Consider the following 27,538-nt stretch of genomic DNA (forward strand, 5'->3'; position numbering starts at 1 on the left):
AAATGTTTATCTCCCTGAAAATTACATGATGTATTCTAGAACAGTCTTTTCTTTAAAGTCACTGGTACCCTTGCATTAATGTAGCTGCTTGAACTTTTCTCTAAGTAAGAAGTCTTTCTGTGAAAATTTGGAAATGACTCACTTTCCATTTTGTAGTGGGCTCTTAAGTGAACCTCATTTATTCATTCTTTATGTGCGTTTAGAACTTGATGTCTGAAATAGTGACTTCTTAAAAATTAGAAACTTCTAGTAGTTTTTAAGACCTGACAACATTTTTTTAATACATCAGTTATTAACAAAGTTTAACAAAAGTATTTCATGACACATCATCTGTATTTTTTAAGTCAAGGGAGTAGAGTAATTTATTTAAAAAAAAATTTTTAACGTTTATTTGAGGGAGAGAGTGTGAGCGGGAGATGGGCAGAGAGAGAAGAGATGGAGACATAGAATCCAAAGCAGGCTCTAGGCTCTGAGCTGTCAGAGCTCAATGCGGGGCTGAACTCAAGAACCATGAGATCATGAGCTGAGCTGAAATTGGACACTTAATCAACTGAACCACCCAGGCACCCCAGAGGGAGTAGAGTAATTTAATGCAAAGAAGCACTAGACCATGGTCTTGGAAAAGTTTTAACTTTCAAGGCAGAACCTAATTCTTTATAAAATAAAAAAGTTGAACTACTTCATAGAAGCATAGCTAGAACTAGCACCCAGATTTCCTAGGTAGAGCTCAAAGATTGTGTTTTATTTAGCAGTATTTTCTTAGCATAACTATAGGCCACTTCTAGCATATGAGAGAAAAAGCAGACTTACTATAATTCTGTAACACAGTGCTGCTAATTTTGAGGTTATACACCCTGCTGGGAATACTAGCTGTCATTAATTTCATACCATGTATACAAGTTGCTTTATATATGTTGTTTCTGACCCACACAAAATCTCTACAAAGTATTATCTCCAATTTACAATGAGGAAGCCCAGACTCAGAGCATGTTAAAATAACTTGCTTAGGCCACTGGTAACTGGCTTAGACTGGATTTGACCCTTGACTTCAGCCCCATGCACTTTACACTTCATTAGCACTTCTCAACTTCAACACATAGTTATGAAAGACATCTTTCAGATACATTATTACTAATGACTGTACTAAAATTTGCAGATGATAATACTGGAGCAGATTCAAAGTGCTTTTGGATTGTTACCTCCCTTCCTTGCGTTTTGATGTGCTTTTTTGAGTGGGAGAGAGAGTGGTGAAGTTATAGCCATTGAGCCAGGAAATCACATACCCACAGCATGTCTCATCTGGGCTAGAGCCCCTGGTGAATTAGTTGTTTATAGTTGTGACTTGTAAATTATTTTAGTGCTCTGCTTTCCTAGAAAGTTGTTTTGAGATTTCAAGATCTCAGTAATATCTCTTATGAATGTCAAGAATGTGCACATCCTTTGTCAAAGAAAAAAAACGACAAAGAAAGGAAGCAGAAACTAAAATTGGAACATGTCCTGGTGAGAGAGGAATAAGGAAAAAGCAACTTGAGCTCTCTTTTCCCCTGCCCCCTTAAAAAAAATAAATAAACCATTATCAATGTCAGAGTCTACAATCTTGAGTTAGGGGGAACTTGGGGTTATTTAAGCGATAAACTATATCAAAAAGAGGTTGGGAACAATTTTGGATACCTCAAAGACCAGCTTGTATTTTCTACCAATCAATTTTTATTTTCTTTTCTTAGTATTAGTTCAGAAGCAGGCCTAGAAATTGATAGCCAGCAGGAAGAAGAACCTGTTCAGGCATCTGATGAGTCAGATCTTCCTTCCACCAGTCAGGATCCTCCTTCCAGTTCTTCTGTAGGTAAGTCCTGCTCTTGAATACAGCACAACTTCGATACATCAAGCTTGTTTGCAAAAGACAAATTTATCGGTAACAAATTGATAATTCTCTTTTTTCCCTGAGTTTAAAATGCCTTATTTAAAATGGAAATTGTAAAAAAAAAAAAAAAAAAAAAAAAAAATTAAAAAAAAAATAAAATGGAAATTGTATTTCATTAAAGGAGACGTCAGGTATATTAAAGACGTGGTTGTCCTGGAGGTGCAGCAGGGCTGTGAGGGATTGGTCACTGGGAAGGAAGCTAGGGAGCAATACTTCACATCTCCTGCCTCTTGAAAACAAAGCAGCTTCATGTTATTTGTTCTACATTTGGGGGTTCTGACATGAGATTGGATTTGAAGAGTTGAAGGGTAGGAGGTCTGTTGCTCAAAAAATATTTGAAATTTACTGATGTAAATAATTTCAAAGTTTGGCTTTCTTTTCAAGTACATGACATTAACTTTGAAAAAGGCTATTTTATGTATCTTTCCTACAATAAAAACTATTTATCTGGTATTCTTAAAAAAGTAATTAACATTTATTGAGCACTTATTGTGTATCAGACCATGTTTAAGCCCTTTACATATATTTATTTAATTCCTACATGAAACCAACATGGTAATCACTCATACGGAAACTGAGGCACAGAAATGTTGAATAACTTTGCCATAGTACATAGCTAATAAATAATGGGCAAGCCAGGATGCAAACTCAAGAAGTTTGGCTTCAGGGACTCCACTTTTAAAATAATACGCTGTACTAACTTATCTGTCTTACAGTTTTTAGGTACGGAATTACTTTTATTATTGAAGAAATATAGCACCCATCATCCACTCTGATTATTTTTATTTTGAATTGTTTATAGCAGTAATTCTCAAATTCTGCCATGGAACCTTCATGTTCTGTGGAAGATCTGCTCAGTTATTACTTTTTTCAGTCATGGGACTTTACTATCTCAAGATCTTTTTTGCCTATCAGCTGTTTTTCTCTGACACATCAACCGATGAGCCAACATCCCAAGGCTCAGATCCCTTTTAACAGCTAGTAACTTTAAATGCCTGCACATTTATTTTATTATGAAGTATGGATGGTCATAATTAATCTTGTAGTCAAATTAGAAATGTATATAAACTATATAACTCAATGCATTACAGTCAACAGGGCTCAAGTATCATAATTATCAGAACTATTAATAATAGAATTACTGAAGTGCTCTTTCTCCAATTCTATTCTAATGTCCCATGAGAATTCTTTTCAACTGTAGAATGGGCACTAGTTATATCTTACCAGGGCTTGCATAAGAAGATAGGGTTTTTGTTCCCTTATATAGTATACTATGAAATTAGGATGTCTGCATTTTTTGGTAATATAAAACACTAAGCTGCCTCATCTGAGCAGTTGTTCATTTGGTCAGTAAATATTTCAGTGCCCACCATGTGCCAGGCAAAAGAAAGCATTACTAGGAAAATGACATTTCAGTAAAGACCTGGAAAGGGTAAGGTAGAAAAGCTGTGCAGTTTTGAGGAAAAAGAGTGTTCCAGGTGAGAGATCTAGCAGATGCAGAGTCCCTAAGACAGCAGTGTGGTATATTCAAGGTCAGCCAGGAGGCCAGTGTGGTTAGAGCACAGGAAGACCAGAGAGGCACCGGGGGAGAGGCCCAGTAGATCATCATAATTGCTTTGGCTTTCATGGATTTAGGAAGCTTTTATTTTTTTTTAAGTTCGTTTATTTATTTTGAGAGAGAGAGAGAGAGTGTGTGTGTGTACGCACATAAGTGGGGGAGGGGCAAAGAGAGAGGGAGAGGGAGAATCCCAAGCAGGCTCTGTGCTGTCAGTGTGCAGCCCAACATGGGGCTCAATCTCACGAATCGTGAGATGACCTGAGGTGAGATCAAGAGTCAGATGCTTAACCTGTCTGAGCCACCCGGGTGCCCTGGATTTAGGAAGCTTTTTTAGAGGGCTTCAAACAGAGTAGTAATAAGGACTTAACAGTATCAGTTTCGCTGCTGTGTAAATAAGAGATTTGAAAATGTGTAATGGGCAGAAAGAAGGAGAAAGTTTGGAGGATATCGTACTGATTCAGGGTTAAGACAGTGATGTTTAGACAGGCTGGTAGAGTTTAATTTGTGAGAAGAGGTCAGATCTGGGGATAAATTTGAGCTGGCAAGATTTGCTAATGATTGGATTTGGCATGTCTGGAAATGAGAGGATTCAGATAATGATCACATTATAGCATAGGGGACTGTTATTTCCTGAGGGAGGTGATATGTGGTATTTTATTGTAGTCCTCACCTTCTAGCACAGTGATACCTGGATAGGCACCAAGTGAATATTTATCAAATGAGTGGAGTGAATGAATGAAAAACCTCAAGCACTCTTTTTAATAAGGAATTTTTTTTTTTACATTTTACTCTTTTGTTTGTTAAATGTCCCTTGTTAAAAATGAAACAACTTTTAAATACTGAAACAAATGGACACCTCTGCGTTTATCCATGCATTTAGTAACTAGATTTTGTCATTGTAAATGCTTTTCTTATTTTTTAACCTGCTTTCTTATATTTTAATGTGTTTTTTTTTTTCCTTAGATACTAGCAGTAGTCAACCAAAGCCTTTCAGACGAGTAAGACTTCAGACAACATTGAGACAAGGTGTCCGTGGTCGTCAGTTTAACAGACAGAGAGGTAAATTTCTGACATATTGATTACATGATAGGATGTATGATAGTAATACACGGAACAAGTTTTCTAATCCTTAAACTTCCAACTGTATCTAGGTTTTTTTAATGTTCAAGGGTTGATTAAATTATTACACATTGAGTATGTGATGTTTACTAACCTGTAAGCTTCTTGCAGAAAGATTTGTAACTATAGGTATATAATGAATATGTACTTAGAATTCATATTTATTCATTTCTTCCTTGAATTAAAAGTAAAGATTTTGAGAAGCTGAAGTGTTCTAGTACTAGATAGTCATTTGTTACATCTCTGCCTATTGTTATACTTCTTACACTACAGAATAAAGCTTTGTGACTTTGTTTAGTTAAAAAAATTAAAATTTTTAATATGTCTTCTACGGTAAACATTAAAGATTGTATTCATGTCATGAAAATAATAATCTAATTGTACTAATTTTCACTGAAGATGTCAAATGTCTAACACAGTTTTATATTTATATACCTAGATATTTGATATTGAAAACAATTTTTATAATGACCTAGGGTAAGTGAATACTCCAGTTTTGAGCTAACTTCTTAAAAGATGCATTCAGTTTGGTTATTTTTTTCTCTTATAGGTGTGAGCCATGCAATGGGAGGGAGAGGAGGAATAAATAGAGGAAATATTAATTAAATATCCTGTAAACTGTAATAATTGTGAATAAGATTGTCCAAGCCTGTTTTAGTGTAATGGTTGTCAAGATTAAAAACCTTTTTGTATTTAAATCGGTATGCTTCTCTCAACATTCTTTATTAATAAAATGTGTTTCAGTGTCAAAATTTTTCATTTTTTTCTTCATTTTAATTAGTTGATTCTTCCTTTGCCCGTGGGTCTAAGGACAGTTGTACCAGACATTGGACAAGGTCCGCCCAGAACGAGTAGTAATGACTCTTGCTGTTCTACTTGGTTCATCGATGTTATAGTATTGATCTAAATAAAAGAGAAATCCTTTTTTAATTTAAAAGAAAACAAAACACCTGAACTAAAAATAGGGGTTTTTTTTATTATTACACTCAAAGATAGTGTTTGTCAATTTAATATCAGAAATGTTTAGATTAATTAATTTGAATTTACAAAAAGAAAATTGCTTTCCCATACTGACCTTTCACCATCTTTCCATAAAATTAGGTTCATCTCTCCTTTTTCACGGTAAGAATTTGAGAAAAACTAAGTCTAAAAAATTATTCACTTGTTTTATCCTTTAAAAATATTTTTGACATTTATATAGGTAGAATAACTTAGATTTCTGAATTTTTCTAAGAAAAGTGCCCCAGGTAATATAATTGAATTAATAAAGGTAGTTTCTCAACTTCTTTGTGATCTTCATGACTGTGTAGTGATGCAAATCAGTAATATTTTGTGGCACAAGACCTCCTATAAATGCCACAGGCAGTAGAAGTAAAATACTGTTTTTAGTAGCAGTTTTACTCAAGTAATATGTTTTATTATACTAGGCTTTAATCTCATGAAGGATAGTACAGAATTGAATTGTAGCACATTCAGTTCAATTGAAAATAAAGTGAAAATCTAAACTTTCTCTTTTTCAGAGCAATTAGAATAAGTATAGTTTAACTTCTTATCTTTAGTCACCATTGAACACTCGTGGTTTTGCTTTAATTATATTATTTCAGAGATTAGAGCACATCTGTAAGAACCTATGAAGATTTTACTTAATAGCTTACCTTTAGAAAAGGCATAATAATCATAGCCATCAGGTTTTCTGGTGTTGGGCAGTGCTATAGCTGAAGTAACCACATTTGGAAATCCTCTCCAGTATAAACTCATTTTAACTTCATTATGGAGGAAACCTGTAGATTTAAAGATATCAGACTGAAAAGCAATGTACTATAGGAAAGAGCAGCCATTAGGCAGAGCTGGGTTTGAATCGCAGTTTGGTGACTTAGTAGCATTACTTTGGGCGAGTTATTTAACTTAAGTGCCTTAGTTTTTGCTCTCTCTGACAGGGTACAAATACCTACCTTACAGGACTCTTCTGAGGTTTACAGATTTGTATGTAATGTTCTTGGTAAGAGGTACCTGATAAGTGGTATTAATTACAATGAACAAACCTGAATAAACATTTCTTTACTCACACACACAAAGAAAGTATTGATCTGGTCCTCCACTGAGTTGGATTGATGTTTTACATCAATACGCTTTAAATTATTAGAGCTATTTAGTCACTGCATTCAATAAGCTTCATTCTGTAAGAAACTGTATTAACATCTATTTCATGTGCAAGAATTTTTAACACAGTGAGAAACATTACCTTTGTCTTGATAAGAGACTCTGATGGGTGAATAGCGAATTCTGATGGTGTGTGTTTGAGAAGGTCCTATGGCGCGTTCAAAGCGACGTCTCCTAACCTGTGTTGTTTCTCCATACACTGAATAATTGATAGCAGGCCTTCTACCAGTGCACTTTCTGACAGGTTCCTGTTTATAAATATACTGCTGAATGCCACCACCTATTATGTATTAGAAAATCACATATAATAATGAAAATTAAGCTTAATCCTCCAAAAAGGTAGAAAAGAGCTTTTACAAGATAGAGGAAATGATCAAGGTCTTTCATAAAGTATGTCCTGACATTAATGACCATTAGTCCAAGGGTATTATAAAATAATTACTGAGTCCTGAAATCCTTCCTGAATGAACAAAACCAACAAATTGTATATTTGTATATTTAACTTTGTTTGAAAGTAAATGATGACACATTAAGGACCTGAACATTCAAATAAAATTGTAATTTGTATGCTGAGAGCTCTAAATACTCTTTCCTGTCCTCAGTTTTTTCATTGAAAATATCTGATTCCAGCCATTAAAGATCTTTTGACAGTAAACCCAGTAATAAATGAAAATATTGAATAAAATTTCCCAGACAAATCAACTCTTAAAAGTTTTGTAATCTTGTCAATTATGTAACACATACCTCTCTTGAAAAAATACACAGATTCAGGTCTTTCCTTGTATTTAGCTATGGAGAGAGCTGCCACTATTTTTCCATTTAGTCCTCCAAATCCTTTTACAATTTGTTTGGGATACCCTGCATCTTTTATGTCATTGGTGAAACGCCAGTACTGAGAATCCTGATAATTCAACAGAGGAAATGATGTTAACAGCTTCGGAATAAAAAGGTTAGGGATTCATTCTTAGACTTAAATATAGGGAGAAAGTTTTAACTTCATTAAGTGAATAAATTAGCTTGTAATGTTACCAAGTTGTTAACTTTTCAGATTAAATTTTGATGATAGAATAGCTTAATAAAATATGGAGACCCTTCTGAAGTAGAGGTTAAGCTGATTTATGCTGTTATAATAAAGAATAGCTTGTTGCTGATTTCTCTGAAAAAAGATATTTTTCTTACCTTAAAGAAGAAAGTTTTTCCTTCACAGTTGCACCTAGTAAAAACAGTATCAACGGGGGAGGGAATACCCCAAACTTCAGTAATTTTACGAGCTGGAGATGGTGGACTGAATGGACTTAGCATCCAGAAATAATGACCTAAAATTGAAAGTGATCTATCAGCCTATAAGCTGAATGAATCCCAATAAAGAAATCAAAATGAAAAAAATTTAGTTTATCGTAAGAACAGATTGAATAAATAAGCATTACATGACAAGTTTAGTCAATACCATGAGGACTAGTATAGTTAGTATTTGAACATTTCTGAGTAGAGATTTCTCAAGTCTGAAGTTCAAGCCTTTGAAATATTTTAATTTTCCAGTTTCCCTAGAAACTTCTGGCTTTGTGACTTAACAGAAAGTTACTTCTCTCTCCATTTCTTTACCTTTTATAACCAAGGAGTTATAATTCAATGACTGCCAAAATCTCTTTAGCCTCTACTGTGCTAGTCTATGATTTGTTTCTGGTCAGATTTAATTAAAATATAAGAGGACTGGACCAGCAGAAGGCACAGCAGAGAATTAACAGGAAGTAACTGCTGCTCTGTTACACTCACACACAATGTAGCACTGTAGAAAACATCGCAATCAAGATGTTACTTTCAAATAAAATAGAGCAGGTAATACAAATCCTGATATCATTTCATTTGATACGAAATCAAACTATGAACTACCTTTTCATTCTAATGGAATGAAAAATCTTAGTAGTATCTCTTCAAGTTCTTTGTTTTGTTTGTCTCTCCCAATATGTCCAATTTTGTTAATCTTATGTTTTGGTTATTACTCTCAGGTTCTCATAATACTGTGTGAGGTACGTTCATCAATCAGTTTCCCTCCAGAAAGCTTAACCCAAACTTCCACTTTTCTTTGGTTCTCCCAAATGCCAAGAACAAAATGAAGAGCAGAAAAAGAAATACGTGCATAGCTCACCTCGAAATGCAACTAGTGTTCCATTGCGCAAAGCAGTCAGCCCATCTACTGGCTTACCATTGCATAAATTAGTCTCATCTAAAACAAAAAATTAAGCCAAGATAAAAGAAAATGCGAAAAGTGTTCACATTCTTTTCAAATCCTCCCACAGTGTTGTTTTCCTCTGTTCACCTTTTCCTGAGCCTTTGAAGGGACTAGTGGGAGGTGTGTGTATTTCAAAAATGAAAAAGAAGAGAGAGATTTCATAATTGTTTTACTTAAAAGTGATCATTATTCAAAAAGTAATATATAAAAATAAGTTACGAATTGGCCAGGTTACCCATTATCTACATGTATTAGATAATTATAGGATGTTTGATCCCAACACAAAATTCCATTTTTCAGTTCGGATTGCCTCTGAGACTTGGTTTGGTAAAGAATATTGCAGGTTTTTGCTTTGCGTTATACTCTTTTAAGGATAGACTTCCACTTAAGTATTTTTGACATTCTATACACTGTGTCTGCATATAGACACAGATGCACTAAGTTCCTAGCACACTAGGTTATTACATGATTTTCCAAAGACCAAATAACCTTACTACAATTACTCCTCTGCTTACCTATGGAGAAGCTGTAAAACTCCACAAGTTAACAAGTTCAGGATTCTAGATAATGTACTTCAATAGAGTGATACTAACTTGGCATTCTGGTCCAAATAAATTTAAGTTAACATCACCAATTTTAAAACAAAGTAACTGATGCTTGTTACCTGAAAGCATGGAGTTGATGGCAATGTCTTGATTGGATCCTCTCACTAAGATATCTGTGCCTGGGATAAATATAGGAGTTAACACAGGGGGCCTGGGGATCGTGTGAGGTTTTTCTCCTGCAGCATCTCCATCCTTATTTGGATTTACTTCAACTATTTCTGAGTTAGGTGTTTGGTTGGGGCTGGTGGTAGTTTGGAGAATGGCTTTTGTGGAAGAGGTGGGGTGTAATTTGGGCACTGTTGATGTAGTCATCCTTGGGGGAGTTGGTGTAGTCTTTGGTTTTCTCCTTTTAGGTATCGTGTTTGGCTTTTTGGTAGAAGTGGGCTTTTTTGGTGCTTTGGTTGGCTTTTGGGATTTAGGAGTTGACACTTTAGGATTAGCTCTGTCTTTTGGTGCAGCTGTGGTTTCTTCGGGTTTATTCATAGTCTCTTCAGATGTAGTTGCCTTTTTTGTTGTAGTCATTACTTTGGGTGCAAGAGTTGTGGCTTGAGGAGTATTTTTGGATGATGTGGCTGATGTTACTTGTGTGGTTGTTCTTGTTTTGGAATCAGTGGTCTTTTCTTCTGTCGGAGTTGATGTAGGTACAGCGGCCATAATTCCAGGTGTCATGTGTATGTCTTTTTCTGTTGTTTTGTCTTTAGCTGTTGTAGTGATTTCAGGTGTGGTCACTCCAGGAGCCTTAGTTACAGGTATAACAGGTTCTTTGGGACTGTTTTCAAGAGCCTTTGGTGTGGGTTCTTTGGGAAACTCAGGAGTTGATTCAGCAGGGTTTTTGGGAGTAGTGGGAGGCTCCATGGTGGTTGTAGTAGAGCCCTCTGAGTTGGTTGGAGCAGGTGTCTCAAGAGAAGCTGGAGTGGGCTCCTTGAGAAGTTTGGGGATGGGCTCCTTGGTGGTGGTGGGAGCAGTCTCCTTGGGGACCGTGGGTGCAGGCTCCTTGGGAATGCTGGGAGCAGGTTCTTTGGGGACTGTGGGTGCAGGCTCCTTGGGAATGCTGGGAGCAGGTTCTTTGGGGGCTGTGGGTGCAGGCTCCTTGGGAATGCTGGGAGCAGGTTCTTTGGGGGCTGTGGGTGCAGGCTCCTTGGGAATGCTGGGAGCAGGTTCTTTGGGGACTGTGGGTGCAGGCTCCTTGGGAATGCTGGGAGCAGGTTCTTTGGGGACTGTGGGTGCAGGCTCCTTGGGAGCAGTGGGTGCAGTCTCCTTGGGGGCGGTGGGTGCAGTCTCCTTGGGAGCGGTGGGTGCAGTCTCCTTGGGGGCGGTGGGTGCAGTCTCCTTGGGAGCGGTGGGTGCAGGCTCCTTGGGGGCGGTGGGTGCAGGCTCCTTGGGGGCGGTGGGTGCAGGCTCCTTGGGGGTGGTAGGTGTAGGCTCTGTGGGGGCCATGGGTGCAGGTTCCTTGGTGGTAATAGGAGCAGGCTTGTTGGGGGCCATGGGTGCAGGCTCCTTGGGAATGCTTGGAGCAGGTTCCTTGGGGGTTGTGGGTGCAGGTTCTTTGGGAATGCTGGGAGCAGGTTCCTTGGGGGCTGTGGGTGCAGGCTCCTTGGGAGTGGTGGGTGTAGGCTCCGTGGGGGCCATGGGTGCAGGCTCCTTGGGAATGCTGGGAGCAGGTTCCTTGGGGGCTGTGGGTGCAGGCTCCTTGGGAGTGGTGGGTGCAGGCTCTGTGGGGGCCATGGGTGCAGGCTCCTTGGGAATGCTGGGAGAAGGTTCCTTGGGGGCTGTGGGTACAGGCTCCTTGGGAGTGGTGGGTGCAGGCTCCTTGGGGGCCGTGGGTGCAGGTTCCTTGGTGGTAATAGGAGCAGGCTTGTTGGGGGTGGTGGGTGCAGCCTCCTTGGGGGCTGTGGGTGCAGGTTCCTTGGGGGTGGTAGGTGCAGGCTCCTTGGGGGCTGTGGGTGCAGGTTCCTTGGTGGTAATAGGAGCGGGCTTGTTGGGGGTGGTGAGTGCAGGCTCCGTGGGGGCTGTGGGTGGAGGTTCTTTGGTGGTAGTGGATGCAGGCTCCTTAGGAGTGGTGGGAGCAGACTTCTTGGGGGTGGTGGGTGCAGGCTCCGTGGGGGCCATGGGTGCAGACTCCTTGGTAGGTGTAGGCTCTTTGGTGGTGGGTGCAGGCTCTTTGGTGGTGGGTGCAGGCTGCTTGGGGGTGGTGGGTGCAGGCTCTTTGGTGGTGGGTGCAGGCTGCTTGGGGGTGGTGGGTGCAGGCTCTTTGGTGGTGGGTGCAGGCTTCTTGGGGGTGGTGGGTGCAGGCTCTTTGGTGGTGGGTGCAGGCTTCTTGGGGGTGGTGGGTGCAGGCTCTTTGGTGGTGGGTGCAGGCTTCTTGGGGGTGGTGGGTGTAGGCTCTTTGGTCGTGGGTGCAGGCTTCTTGGGGGTGGTGGGTGCAGGCTCTTTGGTGGTGGGTGCAGGCTTCTTGGGGGTGGTGGGTGCAGGCTCTTTGGTGGTGGGTGCAGGCTTCTTGGGGGTGGTGGGTGCAGGCTCTTTGGTGGTGGGTGCAGGCTTCTTGGGGGTGGTGGGTGTAGGCTCTTTGGTCGTGGGTGCAGGCTCTTTGGTGGTGGGTGCAGGTTGCTTGGGGGTGGTGGGTGCAGGCTCTTTGGTGGTGGGTGCAGGCTGCTTGGGGGTGGTGGGTGCAGGCTCCGTGGGGGCCATGGGTGCAGACTCCTTGGTAGCTGTAGGCTCTTTGGTGGTGGGTGCAGGCTGCTTGGGGGTGGTGGGTGCAGGCTCTTTGGTGGTGGGTGCAGGCTGCTTGGGGGTGGTGGGTGCAGGCTCTTTGGTGGTGGGTGCAGACTTCTTGGGGGTGGTGGGTGCAGGCTCCGTGGGGGCCATGGGTGCAGACTCCTTGGTAGGTGTAGGCTCTTTGGTGGTGGGTGCAGGCTCTTTGGTGGTGGGTGCAGGCTTCTTGGGGGTGGTGGGTGCAGGCTCTTTGGTGGTGGGTGCAGGCTTCTTGGGGGTGGTGGGTGCAGGCTCTTTGGTGGTGGGTGCAGGCTTCTTGGGGGTGGTGGGTGTAGGCTCTTTGGTCGTGGGTGCAGGCTTCTTGGGAGTGGTGGGTGCAGGCTCTTTGGTGGTGGGTGCAGGCTTCTTGGGGGTAGTGGAAACAGGTTTCTTGGTGGTGGTGGGAGCAGAAGATTTGGTTGTAGTTTCAGCTTTTGGTGTAGATGTAGTAGGAGCTTTGGATGTCGGTTTAAAATCTTTAGCAGGTGTTTTCTCTGTACTTTTTTTCTCTTTAGGTGAAGTAGTCTTCTCTTTTTCTCTATTTGAAGTCTGTTTATTCGTTATAGAAGTCTCTTTAGTTTCAACTGCTGTCTCCTCACTGGTTGTTGAAGATGTCTCTTTGGGTGTATCAGAATTAGGTGGAAGACTGGGTTTTGGATTTGTCGGTTTGACTGTTGTAACCTTGGGAGATGTGGTAGCTTTATTGCGTTGGGTGGTAGGAATGTCAGGAGTCGGGGTGAGCTTGACGTCACCATTGTCCAGTCCACTTCCATCTTCATCTACAACTGGTGGTTCAGGGTTAGGTTTCTTTTTAGGAGTTTTTTCCTTCTTGTTATCTTTTACTAGAAAAAAAATATGCACATTTTTTACTTTTGAATAGTTTCCATAGTGACCTAAAGAGCTCGTCCTTACCAGCTAGCTGTGTTGATAGCTGATCAAACTGCTTTATCTGTAGGCAAATTGCTAACCTGTAATTCATTAATTTGTTGTAAAATGGGAAATGATTAACTCATCTGATTGGGCTATTTTAGGGAATTGATGAGAAGGGATGAAAAAGCACAAGTAAAAGTCTATACTATTAATGTATAGAAACAAGTGGCAACTTTGAAATTACCAACATGATCAACTACACGAATTCATCTCTTTATATTAATGTTCTTTGCCTCTCACTTCCTCCACTCCTTTTACTTCACACTGTTGAGTGCTGCACTCTTCCTTCTGGAAACCTAGTTCCAACATCTTCAAGATTAACTGTACCAATTGGCCTCGGAAGCCTCTACAACTACACCTCAGGAATCTGTTCCAGTCACTCCAGCGGTGCCTACTAATCCGTTTCCATACACACAGCTGTTAGCTCTTCCCTTTCCTCTGCCCACCTAAACTCAGCAGCCCAGGGGATACAGAGAGGGGATTAGGATGCCATGGCAGCCAAAGACCTTGTTGAACAGGATTTCTCCTAGCAGCTACCCAAAGAGCACATCAAGAGCTCATCCCTGAGATGCGTTCCATTTAACAAACATGTATTGCACTTGCATTGTATGCAAGACTCTGGATGATTCAAAGACTATTTGGCTATTCTGCCAGAGTAAAGGCTTCAGGGGAAATAACAACCACCCAGGAAATAGAGTTCTTTGAAACCCCAGTATCCAAAATTCAGTATTTCCTGGAGAAAGAGAATGTATTTTAGAATTTCAGGAAATTTAAAAAAAAAAAAATAGAACAAAAGGAATCTTTTTTTAGGAGGTAATAGCCTACTCCGTGGGACAGTCTCTACTACAAAAAAAAAAAAATCAGCCAGATATGACATAATTTATTAGAAAAATAATAAAAAAGATCTGTAAAACGTGGATAATATTGCCTTTCCCAGAGCTGTGTATGAGATTTTAATGGATTAACGTTTTAAAACACTTAAAGCAGCATATAAATGTGTGCAAAATAAAATAAGGAGAAATAAAAGGGAAAGCAAAAACCACAAGGAATACAGAGGAAGAAGGAGAAGAAAGAAAAATGATATCAGGTAGACAGGAATGAAAATCAAAAACCATAAATAATCATCTCCGGTGCCATCCTGTGTTTCCAGAGCTGCTGCTATAGCATCTTCTTATCCTTGGTTTTAAGAGTGCTTTCTTAGCTGCTCTGCACCAGTTTCCTATAGGAAGTTCTCATTAGTATCTTCTAAAGATAATTTTCACAAATTATTTTTACAAATCTATACATGCCCCAAGTATTGAAATGTCCTCAAACCATTCTACCAACACGCATTGCTTTTAGAGAATTATTTTTAATATGGCATTGATATAGTCTTTGATCTTTATCAATGCTCAAACCTTTGGGTTTCTTCTTTAATTCTTTATTAGCAGCTGAATTTTTGGAAGACTTGACTTTCCGAATAGTTGAAGAGGAAGAGGAAGAGGAGGAAGAAGACTCTTGATTTTCAGAAACAGAATGTTCTATAAATCAAATAAAAAGGTTGATCACACCAACTGCAATTGAAAGCAAAAAACGCCAGTCCAAATACAATGAGAAATGTTGTTGACTGCTCTGCAAATGTCCGTGTTCTGCTTTTTTAATTTATCAGTAATATGATCAACTACTCTTTAAATTTGTCAGTTAAAAGCCAGGTAGCTAAGCTTATCACAGATACCAGCAATATATATTACTTTCTCTCAAATTCCCCATGTCTCACAGAATCTAATTATTCTGCAGAAGATCTGGGTTTTTTTTTCCCAATGAGATTTGTCTTCTGATTACTGTAACCTACACCCATGCTGGGTTCAGTTGTAAGAAAAATAAATATCTGAGGGTTTATAATGTGGCTTAAACTTTGACCTAAAACACACTTTTTTAAAAAGTGTAATAAGCCTTTCATGACTCATATGATTCCCTTTTTCTATGAAGAGTCTTTTAAAAGTAGTTTACCTACAGCTTAGTCCATCTCAAAACCTTTTTTTACATCTGTCATCTTCCTACCTTCTGTTATTTCCTCTGATTCTATAACTTTCTTAGTCTTCTTCTTGTTTGGTGATTTGGGTGAACGTTTGGTTGTTGATTTGATGGTTTGAGATGCTCCTGGAGCTGGAGGTACAGTCTTTGAAGATGGTGATGGGGGATTATGCACTGAGGCCAAGCGAGACAAGTCAGTTAACATCTTGTTGACATTCATCAGCAACTCTTAACTGTAAAAGGCATGGATGCATCTGGCTTCAAGAATAGAGGCTGGTGAAAACCAGTGTAGGCAGGCCCTTAGCCTAACACTAATTACCGCAAAGTGATTAATTCTGAGGAGCATTGCTATAAAATATAAACCTGAATTCCAGCCCTAGCCCTGCAAGTCTCTACCCTTGTGACCTTGGGCAAATGAACTAACCCTTCTTGAGTTTTGTTTTCAGATCTGCATATTGAGATATTTATTCTAGATGATTTCTGAAGGTGTTTCTCTGCCTAAAAAATACCTGACTCTAGGGGCACCTGGGTGACTCAGTCAGTTGAGCATCCGACTCTTGATTTCAGCTCAGGGCATGATCCCAGGGTCATAGGATCGAGCCCTGCATCAGGCTCCACGCTAAGCATAGAGCCTGCTTAAGATTCTCCCAATCTTTCTCGCTCTCTCTCTCCTAAAACAAAAAACAAACAAACAAACAAAAAAACCCTCAACTCAACTCCATACCTTATGCCAATCTTCTATGATGGTAAAAATAATTACTGCATGTGAATGACAGGTATGTGTGCTCTCACAAAGAGAAATATAATAAGTACATTTGTCCTGTTTTCATATTCATTTAAATAAAATGATGCCAATCCACCTTTCTTCTTTCTAATTACAAAAGCTGTACATGAATATTTAGCCTTGTAAACAGTTCACACCTTCACATTATGCTTTTCTCGAAATGTGTTGCCCTTCCCCAAGTTAAACAACTGTTAATGGTTTGGTGTGTATCTTTGAAACCTTTTCTCACCCGTCCTCCTACCTTTTCTGTGTCTAGAAGACAAGACAAGGGACGTGTTTTGATCATTAGGAACCAGAAGAAAAGGAGAGGGACTTCTAGAGGATAAGAAAGCGGAGGACAATGAGATGCTCTGGGTAGAGGGAATTGTGATAAATCCTGCTGCTCTGACCAAACATCCCAGAAACCCCTGCCCATGCAGTCTCTGTGAGCTGACCACCCCACACCTTCCTCTGTCTTCCCCCAAACAGCTCAGTTCTGCCATGTACTAGCTCATAATCAACAACCTCTTGGACTGTTTTCTCACCCACATTTTTTCAGCTCTTGAAACACTATGATTTTGAAATGTATAGATGCCTACCAGCCGTGTCTATAGCAATCCCGAAACAACTAAGAGGTGTGTCGTAAGATGGGTCAGTTGTTATTTGTAAAAAATGAAGTATTGAAGCTCTGGGTGGTTCCATTATTTTCACTTGAGACCCTGACTATCTTTGTGAATTCTGTAAATGAAGCATGACCTTCATCAAATTTGTTGTTGTCGAGTCCTACTTAAACCTCAAGTAATCTGACCCAGCACCCGGTAGCATGGTCTTTAACACGTTCTTTCAATGCTTCATCACTCTCTACCCAACCTTCCTTCCCACTCATCTTCCATCCAAAATAAATTCTTTTTTGTTTCACAGCCAAAACCATTATCAGGGCAATGAATAAATATGTATCCTTCATCATGGGTCCTTCTGAAAGCTGCAGGAACTCCACACTCAGTTTTTGATTATGAGGGTGTTGTCTCCATTATTTTTGGACTGCTTTCCAATGAAAACATTGAACAGTTAAGAAATATCCCTCAACTATGCTGATAAACAGTTTTTTACCCTATTTCTCCACTGTTCAAAAGAAGCAGGACGTACAGTCTTGTTTAAATAGAATAAGATTATGCAAGCAATGCTTATTTTCACTTTTACCTTCACAAATATCATTGTTTCAACAAAGTATAATTTAAGAATAAACATTTGGTAAAGAAAAGAATTCATTATTTAAGTCTTTTTAAACTGTTTTGGAAAATCTGAAGTTTTATTATACTCTCAGATTAGTTCTCCAGGACCTATAACCAGAGAGGAGGATTTTAAAATGGAGCAATATCCCTTTTTATTGACTCTATCACACACAGGGATTTAGATAGAGATGGCCATGGGCTCCAGAGATGAGAAGGGACATACAACAGACGGTTGACAACTTCTCGGTAGGTTTGCCTATAACTTCAGTGTCTTTAATCAAACTCCTAAATTTACTACTTTAGAGAAGCTGTGTCATTCTGTCCTTCAATATACACTCAAAAACTCTGAAGCCAAAAGCACAGCTAACTCAAAGGACTGCTGACTTTGTGGGGTCAGCACCGTTAGGGTGAAACAAGAAATCCTGGAATGAGCTGGTTACTGTTAATTGCCCCTGAAATTGAACCACGCCTGAGGAAAAAGTATGTGCACTCAGCCCCTATTCTCTCTATTCCTCAACCAGCGATCTCTGGAGCTCCTGGAGACTGGCAGAACCAGGCAGTGCTGTCGGAAGAGGCTTTCCTTCATCAATTCATCTTGGTGAAGCAAAATTACCATGAAATGGCTTGTGCTAGTAAAATCAAGTCCTTGGGTGGAGTGCGTATTGGACATTATCAGCCAAGCTAAGGTAGGTGCATAGATGGGGCTGTACTGAGAGGCGCTGACTGATACCACGATGCTTACCTTTTCCACAAAAATTCTCATAATCGGAACAGCACTTGCCATACTTCTTACATTCCGAGTCACAGTCGCACTCCCTCCCTCTTGCAAAGGACTCGAAGCAGCGGCCTTTACAGGAAAGCTCTATCCAGAGCAAAACAAAACATAGATTACTGCTTATGCAGCCACACCCATGTACTGATAGCCATTTCCCACCTTATAGCTGCCTAGAGTTCCAAAAGTACATTTCTGAGTCTTTTATTTGAAATTTGGAAAATACACGGTTTTCTAAGTGGAGAAGTCAGGAAGGAAATACGGTGCCTCAGGGAAGCTTCTCTTGCCTTTCAAGACTCTAAGAGACACCCCAGTGCTGAGTCATTTCACATACGGACAATGGAAAAGTGGGAACCTTCGTAAGAAATCCCCCCATCCTCTCCATGTCACACCACTGCTTTGTAATAGATGCTCATTAAGTGAATGGTCAGATCCTACAATATTCCAAAGAGCTGGCATAATATAGATGGGTCACTGTTTAGGCTCAGAAATCATTTATAACGCAGAGACTTTTATTATGATGAACTGGGCAACATGTGGCGTTGAAAGATTTCAGCCTAATCCCGTGGCATAGATTATACTTGCTCATTTCAAAATAAGCTTTGGTTAGAGACACAATAACTTTACCAAAGCCTGTTTGAAATTATCACCTTCAACGACACATAATTGTACAGCAGTATATTTATCAACTTCACATACAAATTCTGAAGTACACATAACTTTGAACCACTTTTAATGATAATTTTCATAAATTGGATATGAAATGCCCGTGTTAACAAAATGATCTAAAAATGCGTTCAGGTGAAATACCACCCATCATTTAAAATTCCGACCCTTTGGGTTTTAACTGAAATTCCTCATAAGACACTAATGCTTCGTACTTAAAGTGACTTTTTTCAGACAATTTAGAAACATGTTTATATCAAACAAACAGTAGATAAGATTATTTTATATCCATGGATTCTTTTGATGAAGCTATGGAAGAACCCCATCACTAAGCAGTTATATCTCTGATTGGTAAGTGAATAGTACTCATTACTATTCACTTGATGACTCCTGAGTCACAGCATTCTCTATTTCAAACAAGATATTTTACTTGGACTAGTCAATGACCTTGTGCACCTGTCAGAGTTCCAGGCTCCCCTCCTTTTCCCTCCCCCAAGAGTCACGAGCTTTGACACCATCCTTAGGTACAGCACGCTGCAACATTTATGCAAGGAAGGGAAAGGCATTTAAGCAAAAAGAAGCGCAGTAGTATGGAAACAGCACTGGAAGGGGCTGCAAGGGGACTCACAGAACAGTGCTGCTTGGCAGGGGAGACACTAGCTGTCAGGACTTACCCACAGTGCAGACTTTCTTGAAATCAGGGCAGCACTCCATGTAGTGTTGACAGTTATAATCACAGTTGCAGGTGGCATCTCTAGAATACCCTTCCCCACATCTCCCTGCACAGCTTGGTAAATCTAAAATTACACAATACTAGGGTAAACACGGCCAAACCACTTTACAGAAAGGAAGGGGTCTAATGAGGAGGACAAAGCCATTTGGTCAGGGAGACTTTTATCAATTGGAAAAGGTTGGGGATGATGGTTAGCAATGGGTCCAGGTGATCTTTGCCTGATCTCTGATGTGACCTTGATCATGCCACTTCATTCTTCACCAGACTGAGAAGATAAATACACTTTTGAAAATGAGGCAAAGGTAATGGCTTTGCATAAAGAGGGTGATATTCCGGCAGTAGTGGGGTTGGGGAGTTGTGGTGCGGAGAGCGGCCACAGCTCAACTGAGGCTGCAGCTAAAATGATGGCTAGGTGACATTTATTGAGCATCTCTGTATCTCTGTGCTGGACACTCAGTCATATGTTATCTCTAATGTTTATGAAAATGTTACCAGGAGGGTATTAGTAGCCCCTTTTGAGAGATAAGGCAGCTGAAACACAGAGATTTTAATAACTAGCTCAAGAATACCTGGTTAGTTAATGGTTCCAGGATATATGTATTACAGATAAATTGTGTTACCTATAATACCTATAATAAATATGTGTTACCTATAAATTATTCATACTGACCTCTTTCACTCTCTGAAGTATCCTGATTTGGATAACAAGTTACATGGTCACCTAGAACTTGAACTCTGATATATCTGATTCTAAAGCCAACACTATTCCCACCCAATCACATTGCCTCTCATCCCTCATGTTGAGTTTAAAACAAGCTGGTTAGGCCAGCAAAAACTTCCCTAGGCTTCCTCCTCTTTTTACTGGTGAGGATAACCGCTTCTTTAAATGTTGAGGAAGTGAGATGTTTACAACCACAGATACAGAGAAGACAAAATAAATAACTGTTCAAATAGCATCTGGGCATGAATATAAAGGTCAGAGTTATTCTGGGTGAAAAAAACAACAATATGAACAAAAGCATAGCTATCCTCAAATATATTTCTGAAAGTCATTTGGAAAACACCTTCCTGAGAGATAAAACCACAGAAATGTAACAATCGAATCCGTCTCTGGAATAGAAATTGGCAGGTGCAATGTCCTAAATCCATAGAGGGACGTTGAAACACACTGAAAAAATCTCAAAATAATGAGTCTGGGAAACTGAAAGTCTTCACATGCAAAGAAAATAGTAGATATTAGGACAACTTCCACAACCTTTTGCGTACATATGTGCACAATACATACAAAAACGCATATATAGTGTATGTATATAAATACATATATTATATATAAAGGAAAAAGAGAATGAGAAATTGAGAAGGCGAGAAAAGCAGACAACACAACATTAAAATCTATTCTTTCCTAATTAGCAGATTTCTGAATGAAGAAATCAATTATCTTTATAGGAAAAGTTTATTTTCATAGACTAAGTGATTGTCCTACTTTTACCACTGTTAATTTTGAAGATAATTTTACATTCATTCATTTAAAGGAGAGTAAAACCATTTTGGAGAACAATTGATCTTATTCCAGAGGAAAGGTAGATTAGGAAATGCTCTCAGTGTTGTGAGCCTTGTAATGCTATCGTAAGACAGCAGAGGAGTCTAAAGATAGTGTAGAGGCCATGATTCCTTATTAAACGTTCACATGTGCTTCCATGTGTTTTTCCATCTTATCTTAGTGATTCGGAAACTATGTCCATGTCAGGAGATTATCTCTCATGCTTAGATTTATGGGAATTTTAACTATTTTCCTGGAAATGCCTATTTTATAAATGCAATTTCACCATAACAAGCATGCACCTTGATTTTTCTTCTCTCAGGTTTTGCTTATCAAAGAAAAACAAGGATATGAAAATCCGATGTTCAGTATTATTGCCATTAATCAACTTTGATCGCATGCTAGAGACATTTGCTAAGGTGATTGCACTGGATATATCTTAACATTCTCTAAATGTCAATGACAAGAACTGTTCATCCAGGACAGTTTTTAGAGTACTGTGAATAGTTCAATATTATAATATAAGATGACATTCACACAAGTAGAGTCCATTCCTGGATGAATAGTTCTTGTAAGAAACAGAGCACTTTCAAGATTAATCCAAGGCCATTTGAAACATTGTCAATGCTCACTGTACCACGGTGCCTAGTTCTGAAGATCCTGAAAGAAGCTAGCAATAATTTATTTGATGTAAAATACTCATTAAATTTACTGGAAACATGTGTGCAAAAATTACATGCCATTTAAACGTCATTCTTTTCAGTTCATCTGATGATACTGTATCACAATAGCACAGTTTTATCATGTGCCCGTGGTTTCTTTTTTAGCTTTTGGAGTCACCGCAAAAATGAGTACAAAAATTAGTCTATAGAAAAGCTCCAAACTTGAAAGGTTTCATAAGACATGAGCAAAAGTAAGAATTCCAAAATGCTTAGAAATGTTGCATACGCTTTTACATAATTTTAAAACTATACTATACATTAAATTCAAACAAATGTACGTTTTCAGAAATCTGTTTCTTTTGTGGTCATAATAGTCGAAACAGAATGATTAGCAACAGTTGTTAAATAAGTCTTTTTGGTGGTTAAGCTACCTTGAGAAGAAACTTGCTGAATCAAGAAAACAGAAAGCAGCAGCAAGTACATGGGAAGTATTTTCCACTCCATGTCTGTTTCCAGGTACCGAGACCTCACTGAAAAGAAAAGAAAAGCATCAGAAAACTGCTCTTTAATCTCACCACTAATTTATGCTCATGTTACTTAACGGTGTTTCGGTAACTTTTAAAATGTGGGTTAATGATAAAACCATCCCACTCTTGAAACAAGACTTTTAAAGATAACGAGCTTTAATTCTACTGTAAATATTTCACCATCTTATGCAGAAGAAATCATGAGTCACCATCTCAATCATGTTATGGTCCATGTTAATACTTTAGAATTCTCCCAAATGAAAAACAGCCCTATCTCAAACTCCATTTAAATTATAGTATATACTTACGGTGCAAGGTTGAAATCCCAGCTTACAGGGAAAAAATAACCAGCTTCAGCAAAATTCAATTTAACAAACACAGGAGTGATCATTCCAACTTTCCCTTAACTCTCCATATAAATTTGTAAGCTTCCAACAGGTGTATTGTGTAGCTGTGATCCTTTTCAAAACTTTCCTACTCCTGTCCTTAAACACTGTTCTCAAACTTCTTTAATAAAGCACAGCCCTATTGAATTGAAAACACATTTAATTCCACGAAGCGAGTTAACTTTGACACTTACCCGTAAAAGCAATAGTGAGTTTTTCCAATGTTCTGGAAGTCTTATATATCAGTGCAAATATATTGGGATGAACCAATTAGTCCAAAGGTTAGACAGAATCAACAGTGACAACACTATGAAATCAAACTTTCCTCATTTGTTGGAAGAGGGCCCAGACAACTAGACTTAGGCAACATCTGGAAAACACTTCCATTAAGAAAAATGACTACTACAAAATAAATTTAGGATTATTGGCCAAAACACACTTCTAATTTCTGAGTGAAGTGAACAAATTGTTCTGAGATGGTAAATAGCTCTGGCAACATCTGACTAGTGTATCAAAGCAGCAGCTTCAAAATAGTCAAGTGTGGGTATCACTTCTTCCTCCACCCCCCCCCCCCCCCCAGTTAAGTCCAGCAAAGAGTGATTTTGAAATTTATCTACTGTTAGATTGTGGTCCAACTTTTCTTAACTTATGCTATTAAATCAAATGTACATTTCCTTTCTTGAGTATTTTCATTTTCACCGAGCACAGAAAATAGGCTCTTAATTGCCTCAAGGTGGATGGTCTGCAAGGGTGGATTTTCTAGCTTCCCTTACCATGTAAAAACCTTCTTCAAAACTGTAGCATAACAGACTCTTAAATACAGAGAACAAACTGAGGGTTGGTGGGTGGGGTAGGGGGGATAGGGAAAAATGGGTGATGGGCATCGAGGAGGGCATTTGTTGGGATGAGCACTGGGTGTGGAATGTAAGCGATGAATCACGGGAATCTACCCCCCAAACCAAGAGCACACTGTATACACTGTATGTTAGCTAACTTGACAATAAATTATATTAAAAACAAAACAAAACAAAAAACACCGTAGCTATCTCCCTTCGCCCCTTTATTTAAGCACAGCAGCATTTGGGAAAAGGTGTTTTAAATTATTAATTTAGATTCCTTACCACAGAAAATGTGAACCATCATCTTGTGAAGCTAAGTCAGCTCCACTCAAGGTCTTACCTCAGTTTGATATGAAATGTTCCTGCTAAAATCCTATCTAGCTACATAAGGCTGAGCTTGTGTCTTCGTACCTCCCTGAAACTGGCCCAGATTAACCCCAACCACATCAAGAATCATAGTCAACAAATGTACTACCTTTCACTGCAATAATCTGTTCATTTGTCTCCTTCCCAACCACCCCCCCACCCCCTACAATCTCACTCCCACAGACTGCGGTTTCCCGAAGGACAACCAACGCCCGTGCCTTACCTCTGTTGCCAACACGTAGTCCAGTGCTTCACTGAGGTTGTGTGTTTAACACGAGCTCATGGAACCAAACTGTTGTATTCTGCTGTGTGCTAGGTACATGTAAACTAGCTGGGGACTGCATTGAAGCAACACAAGATGCTTTTGAGTTAAATATAATCCTACACATTTTACGAATAAAATGAAGACCACAAAGAAAAATCTGTGACCCATGGAGGATACATAAGGAGTAGAAGCCAGAGCCAAGATCTGAACCCGTGTCTCTTCATTTAAATTCCTTCTTGCTTCTACTGTAATCAGCCCCTTTGGATCAACGCCATCACTCCGTACTTAATCATAGCACTAACATTTACTCCTTCATTTGTAGAGGTGGGTTTATGAGATTGTGACCTTTATTAAGACAGGGGTTATAAGCATCCCTTTGGTTCCCACAATGCTTATTCTGGGCTAAACACATAATATAAAAAGATAATTTAGAGACTATCAGTTCACCTCTAAGTAATCTCCTTCCTCTGGGAATTACCTCTCCATCTGTAGGGATATTTCCCTTTTAGCCACTTTCACACATGTGATTTTGCCACAGCAACTATAGCTGGTAGGATGAGGGGAAGAAACCTGAAATAAATTGGGCCAATATGGTTTCCTATCCTGGAAATTTGGAACTGTAATTCGGAGATGACAAGTCTGTCCATGTAGGCCTGTAATATGTAAACTTCTGTCCATGGGCTAAAGAAGCAGAAAAAATCCTTATGAATCAAGAGGTGCAAATGAGAGAGCTCTGATAGCTTTCTAGTCTTGGTCATTCCTTGTTCCTGACTCCCACATGCCTCCTTGTTTGTATCTTTATGGCAGACTCCCCCTCTGGGGCTGAAGCTGGCTAAAGATACTTTCTGCTCCTTAAAATCACTAATCATTACAGAGTGGATGTATAAAAGATCCTGTTGGCTGGAACTGAACCAAATTCTCTGCTTAGCTTTACTGAGGTCAAGAGGGTAAAGGAGCTAGAAGCTTTGTAACTTTTTCAAGTCAGACCTTGTTAGTTTCAAGTCAGACCAAGTCAGTTCCCTTGTTAGTTGTTCAAAATTCTGGGAATACCAAGAATATTAGACATACATATACACACAGACACATATTCTTAAAACAAATATAGATTGCTTTCTGATTATTGCATTTTAGAGTTATCTATTTTACCACTTTTCTTCTTTGGACAAATCTTACAATGATGCAAATGACATTCTTAAAATGATTAAAAAATCCGCTCTCGTAACACTTGCTCTGAAGTCCAGGTTCTATTCTAAAGTTGGAAAACTGACAAAGCAAAACACACACACACACACACACACACACACACACACACACACACGACCAATAATAACTTTAAACATATCCATTAATGCATTCTCATTTTCATCAAATATACTTTGTCTGCATAATGAAGTATGGAAAAGAATGAAATCCTTCATTAAATGTCAAGTTCATGAAGTTCAACTTATAAATACCTGATGTGCATAATTCTATGGGTAGTGAGACTATTTGGGTAAGTAAAGTTTGCCTTTAAGCCACGGAAGCATTTTAATTTTGTCTACTAAATATAGCTTTATCATGTAGACTAAATGCATCATTTTGTGACTATTGGGCCATTTAACCTTCCTTATTGATCACACAGCAATCATTCCATTAGGTGATAGGTACCCTTGTTGAGATCTCTTTTCTCATTAAAGGTATTTTTTCAATGGTCACCTAAATCTCATTTAATTGGGATGAAAATTATCCTAGGATTGGTTTTTAGTAGGGGGAGATGGGGAGAGGAGAGTGAAGAGAGATGGGGAGGATGTAAATAATACTGGGGCCGATATTCATCTTCTAGAGACGACCTTCACACAGTTCCTCCTCACAAGCGTCAATTTCTGTGGTTGGCAGCAACACAGTGATGCCTTCAGAGAACACTCAAATGTGCTTAGGGATATTTGCTCTGCATTAAATTATCCCAGACTGTGCTTTCTCCTTGGTGTGCTGTCTCCATCCCTGCCATTAGTCGTCACTTTGCCCTGTAACCACTGTGTCTGTACCTAGTGGCTTCTCTCCATCTTTCCACATCTTTGATGTGCTTCATTTTCTTCCAGCAGCAGCCTAGGAAAAATTGAAGCATGCCAGGGGAAAACCACAGATGCAGTCTTGCTCTTTATTGCCCTCATTTTGCTCACAATGCTGTTAGAGCACTCTAGAAGTGGAATAACTCCTCTCCTCTCACGGGGAACAGTGACCAGGATTTGGGGACTACCTCTGTATGTTCTGTTCATGGCATTTTCACATACTGGAAAGGGCTGTGGCTTTTTCTCTGAATATTGATCCAAAGTCTGACCATTAGGTAAGAAAAGTATTATTGCATTTGCTTTGGAAGGGTGTGGCAGTCGCATAATTGCTCCCCACCTTTTGTACCTTTTTCTAGCTGCCCAGCGAGACATTATATTGCCCAGCTTCCTCTTCAGTCATGTGTGGTCAGATGACAGCATTTCCTCCTACAAAATGTGAATAGAAGAGATATGCACAGCTTCCACTCTACTTTCCCAACAGAAAATCACTTCATCTGGACTTCCTGTTTTCCTCTGTTCTTGCAGAAGGGAGGGCAGGCTTCAGAGACCAGCCTTCATCATGCAGACAAGGATGGCAGCCTGGGAATAGCACCGTTTATGGAACTCATAGGCACTCCCTTTCTCTGGACTAGTCAAGAGAGTTGTATAAAAGCAAATAAAACTTCATTTTATTTGGACAGCTCTAATTTGGGGTCTTTTCATTACAGCAACTTAGATATTACCTTAACATAGAAATCTTAGGAAATTCCCAACTATTTAAAAATTTTTTTAATGTTTATTTATTTTTGAGACAGAGACAGAAAATGAGCAGGGGAGGGGTAGAGAGCGAGGGAGACACAGAATCCAAAGCAGGCTCCAGGCTGTCAGCACAGAGCCTGACGTGGGGCTCTAACTCGAACTTGTCAACCACGAAATCATGACCTTAGCCGAAGTCAGATGTTCAACCAACTGAACCACCAGGCGCCCCTGAAATTCCCAACCATTTAAAGGGCTGTATTCTAAAATTTGATTTCTATTCTCTACAGCAATGTAACGAATGAACTCTTGGTAATAAACTATTGACATTGGAAAGGGAGAAGTAAACTATTTTCACTCATAGATGACATAATTATGTATGTAGAAAATCCTAAGGAATCTGCAAAAAACTGTAAAAACTAATGAATTGAGCAAAATCACAAGATCAATAACAAAATCCATGTTGAGGCCTTTAGTCCATGAACTGAGATGTGCTGCCTCTTTTGAATGTCTAAGAATAAGAGTTAATTTATTTATTTAGTCATACAATTCTTTTGGTGAGCAAAAAGTGCTCACTATATGCCAGCTCTAGTATGAATTGCTGGAGATACATGTATGTGCAAGAAAGAGCCTCTGGTCTCTAAGAGTTTTTGCTCTGGGAGTCAGACATTTAAATCAATAGTTCAAATCATATGTGGAAAAGAGGAAGCAATGTGG

General features: G+C 39.3%; 2 protein-coding genes across 6 annotated transcripts in view; one reads left to right on the forward strand and one right to left on the reverse strand.

Annotated features, from left to right (window-relative positions):
• Positions 1 to 26,725, forward strand: part of TPR (translocated promoter region, nuclear basket protein) — an 85,189-nt gene extending 58,464 nt beyond the window's left edge. For 3 of the 4 annotated variants that reach the window (XM_042926059.1, XM_042926060.1, XM_042926062.1), the window contains 4 exons: positions 1,725 to 1,843; positions 4,443 to 4,538; positions 17,804 to 17,968; positions 26,443 to 26,725. In XM_042926059.1, the coding sequence (XP_042781993.1) occupies positions 1,725 to 1,843; positions 4,443 to 4,538; positions 17,804 to 17,967 (379 nt within the window). In that variant the 3' untranslated portion in view covers position 17,968; positions 26,443 to 26,725. Of the gene's footprint in view, positions 1 to 1,724; positions 1,844 to 4,442; positions 4,539 to 5,148; positions 5,297 to 17,803; positions 17,969 to 26,442 lie in introns of those variants that run through there. The other variant, XM_042926061.1, reaches the window with a different exon arrangement.
• Positions 5,280 to 23,060, reverse strand: PRG4 (proteoglycan 4). Of its 2 annotated transcripts, XM_042926066.1 has the most exons (14): positions 22,087 to 23,060; positions 19,395 to 19,517; positions 18,025 to 18,144; positions 15,315 to 15,461; positions 14,672 to 14,794; positions 12,563 to 13,186; positions 11,761 to 12,235; positions 9,653 to 11,556; positions 8,905 to 8,982; positions 7,938 to 8,074; positions 7,503 to 7,659; positions 6,841 to 7,038; positions 6,254 to 6,379; positions 5,280 to 5,501 (listed from the first exon to the last, which is right to left on the reverse strand). In XM_042926066.1, the coding sequence occupies exons 1-14, from the start codon at positions 22,157 to 22,159 to the stop codon at positions 5,404 to 5,406; spliced, it is 4,383 nt and encodes a 1,460-aa protein (XP_042782000.1). In that variant the 5' UTR covers positions 22,160 to 23,060; the 3' UTR covers positions 5,280 to 5,403. The 2 variants fall into 2 exon arrangements, with proteins under 2 accessions (XP_042782000.1, XP_042782002.1); XM_042926068.1 differs by lacking the exons at positions 14,672 to 14,794; positions 15,315 to 15,461 and having other exon boundaries at positions 5,281 to 5,501.
• Positions 26,726 to 27,538: the final 813 nt, after the last annotated feature.

Source organism: Panthera leo, chromosome F3 (assembly GCF_018350215.1).
Source record: "Panthera leo isolate Ple1 chromosome F3, P.leo_Ple1_pat1.1, whole genome shotgun sequence".
NCBI lineage: Eukaryota > Metazoa > Chordata > Mammalia > Carnivora > Felidae > Panthera > Panthera leo.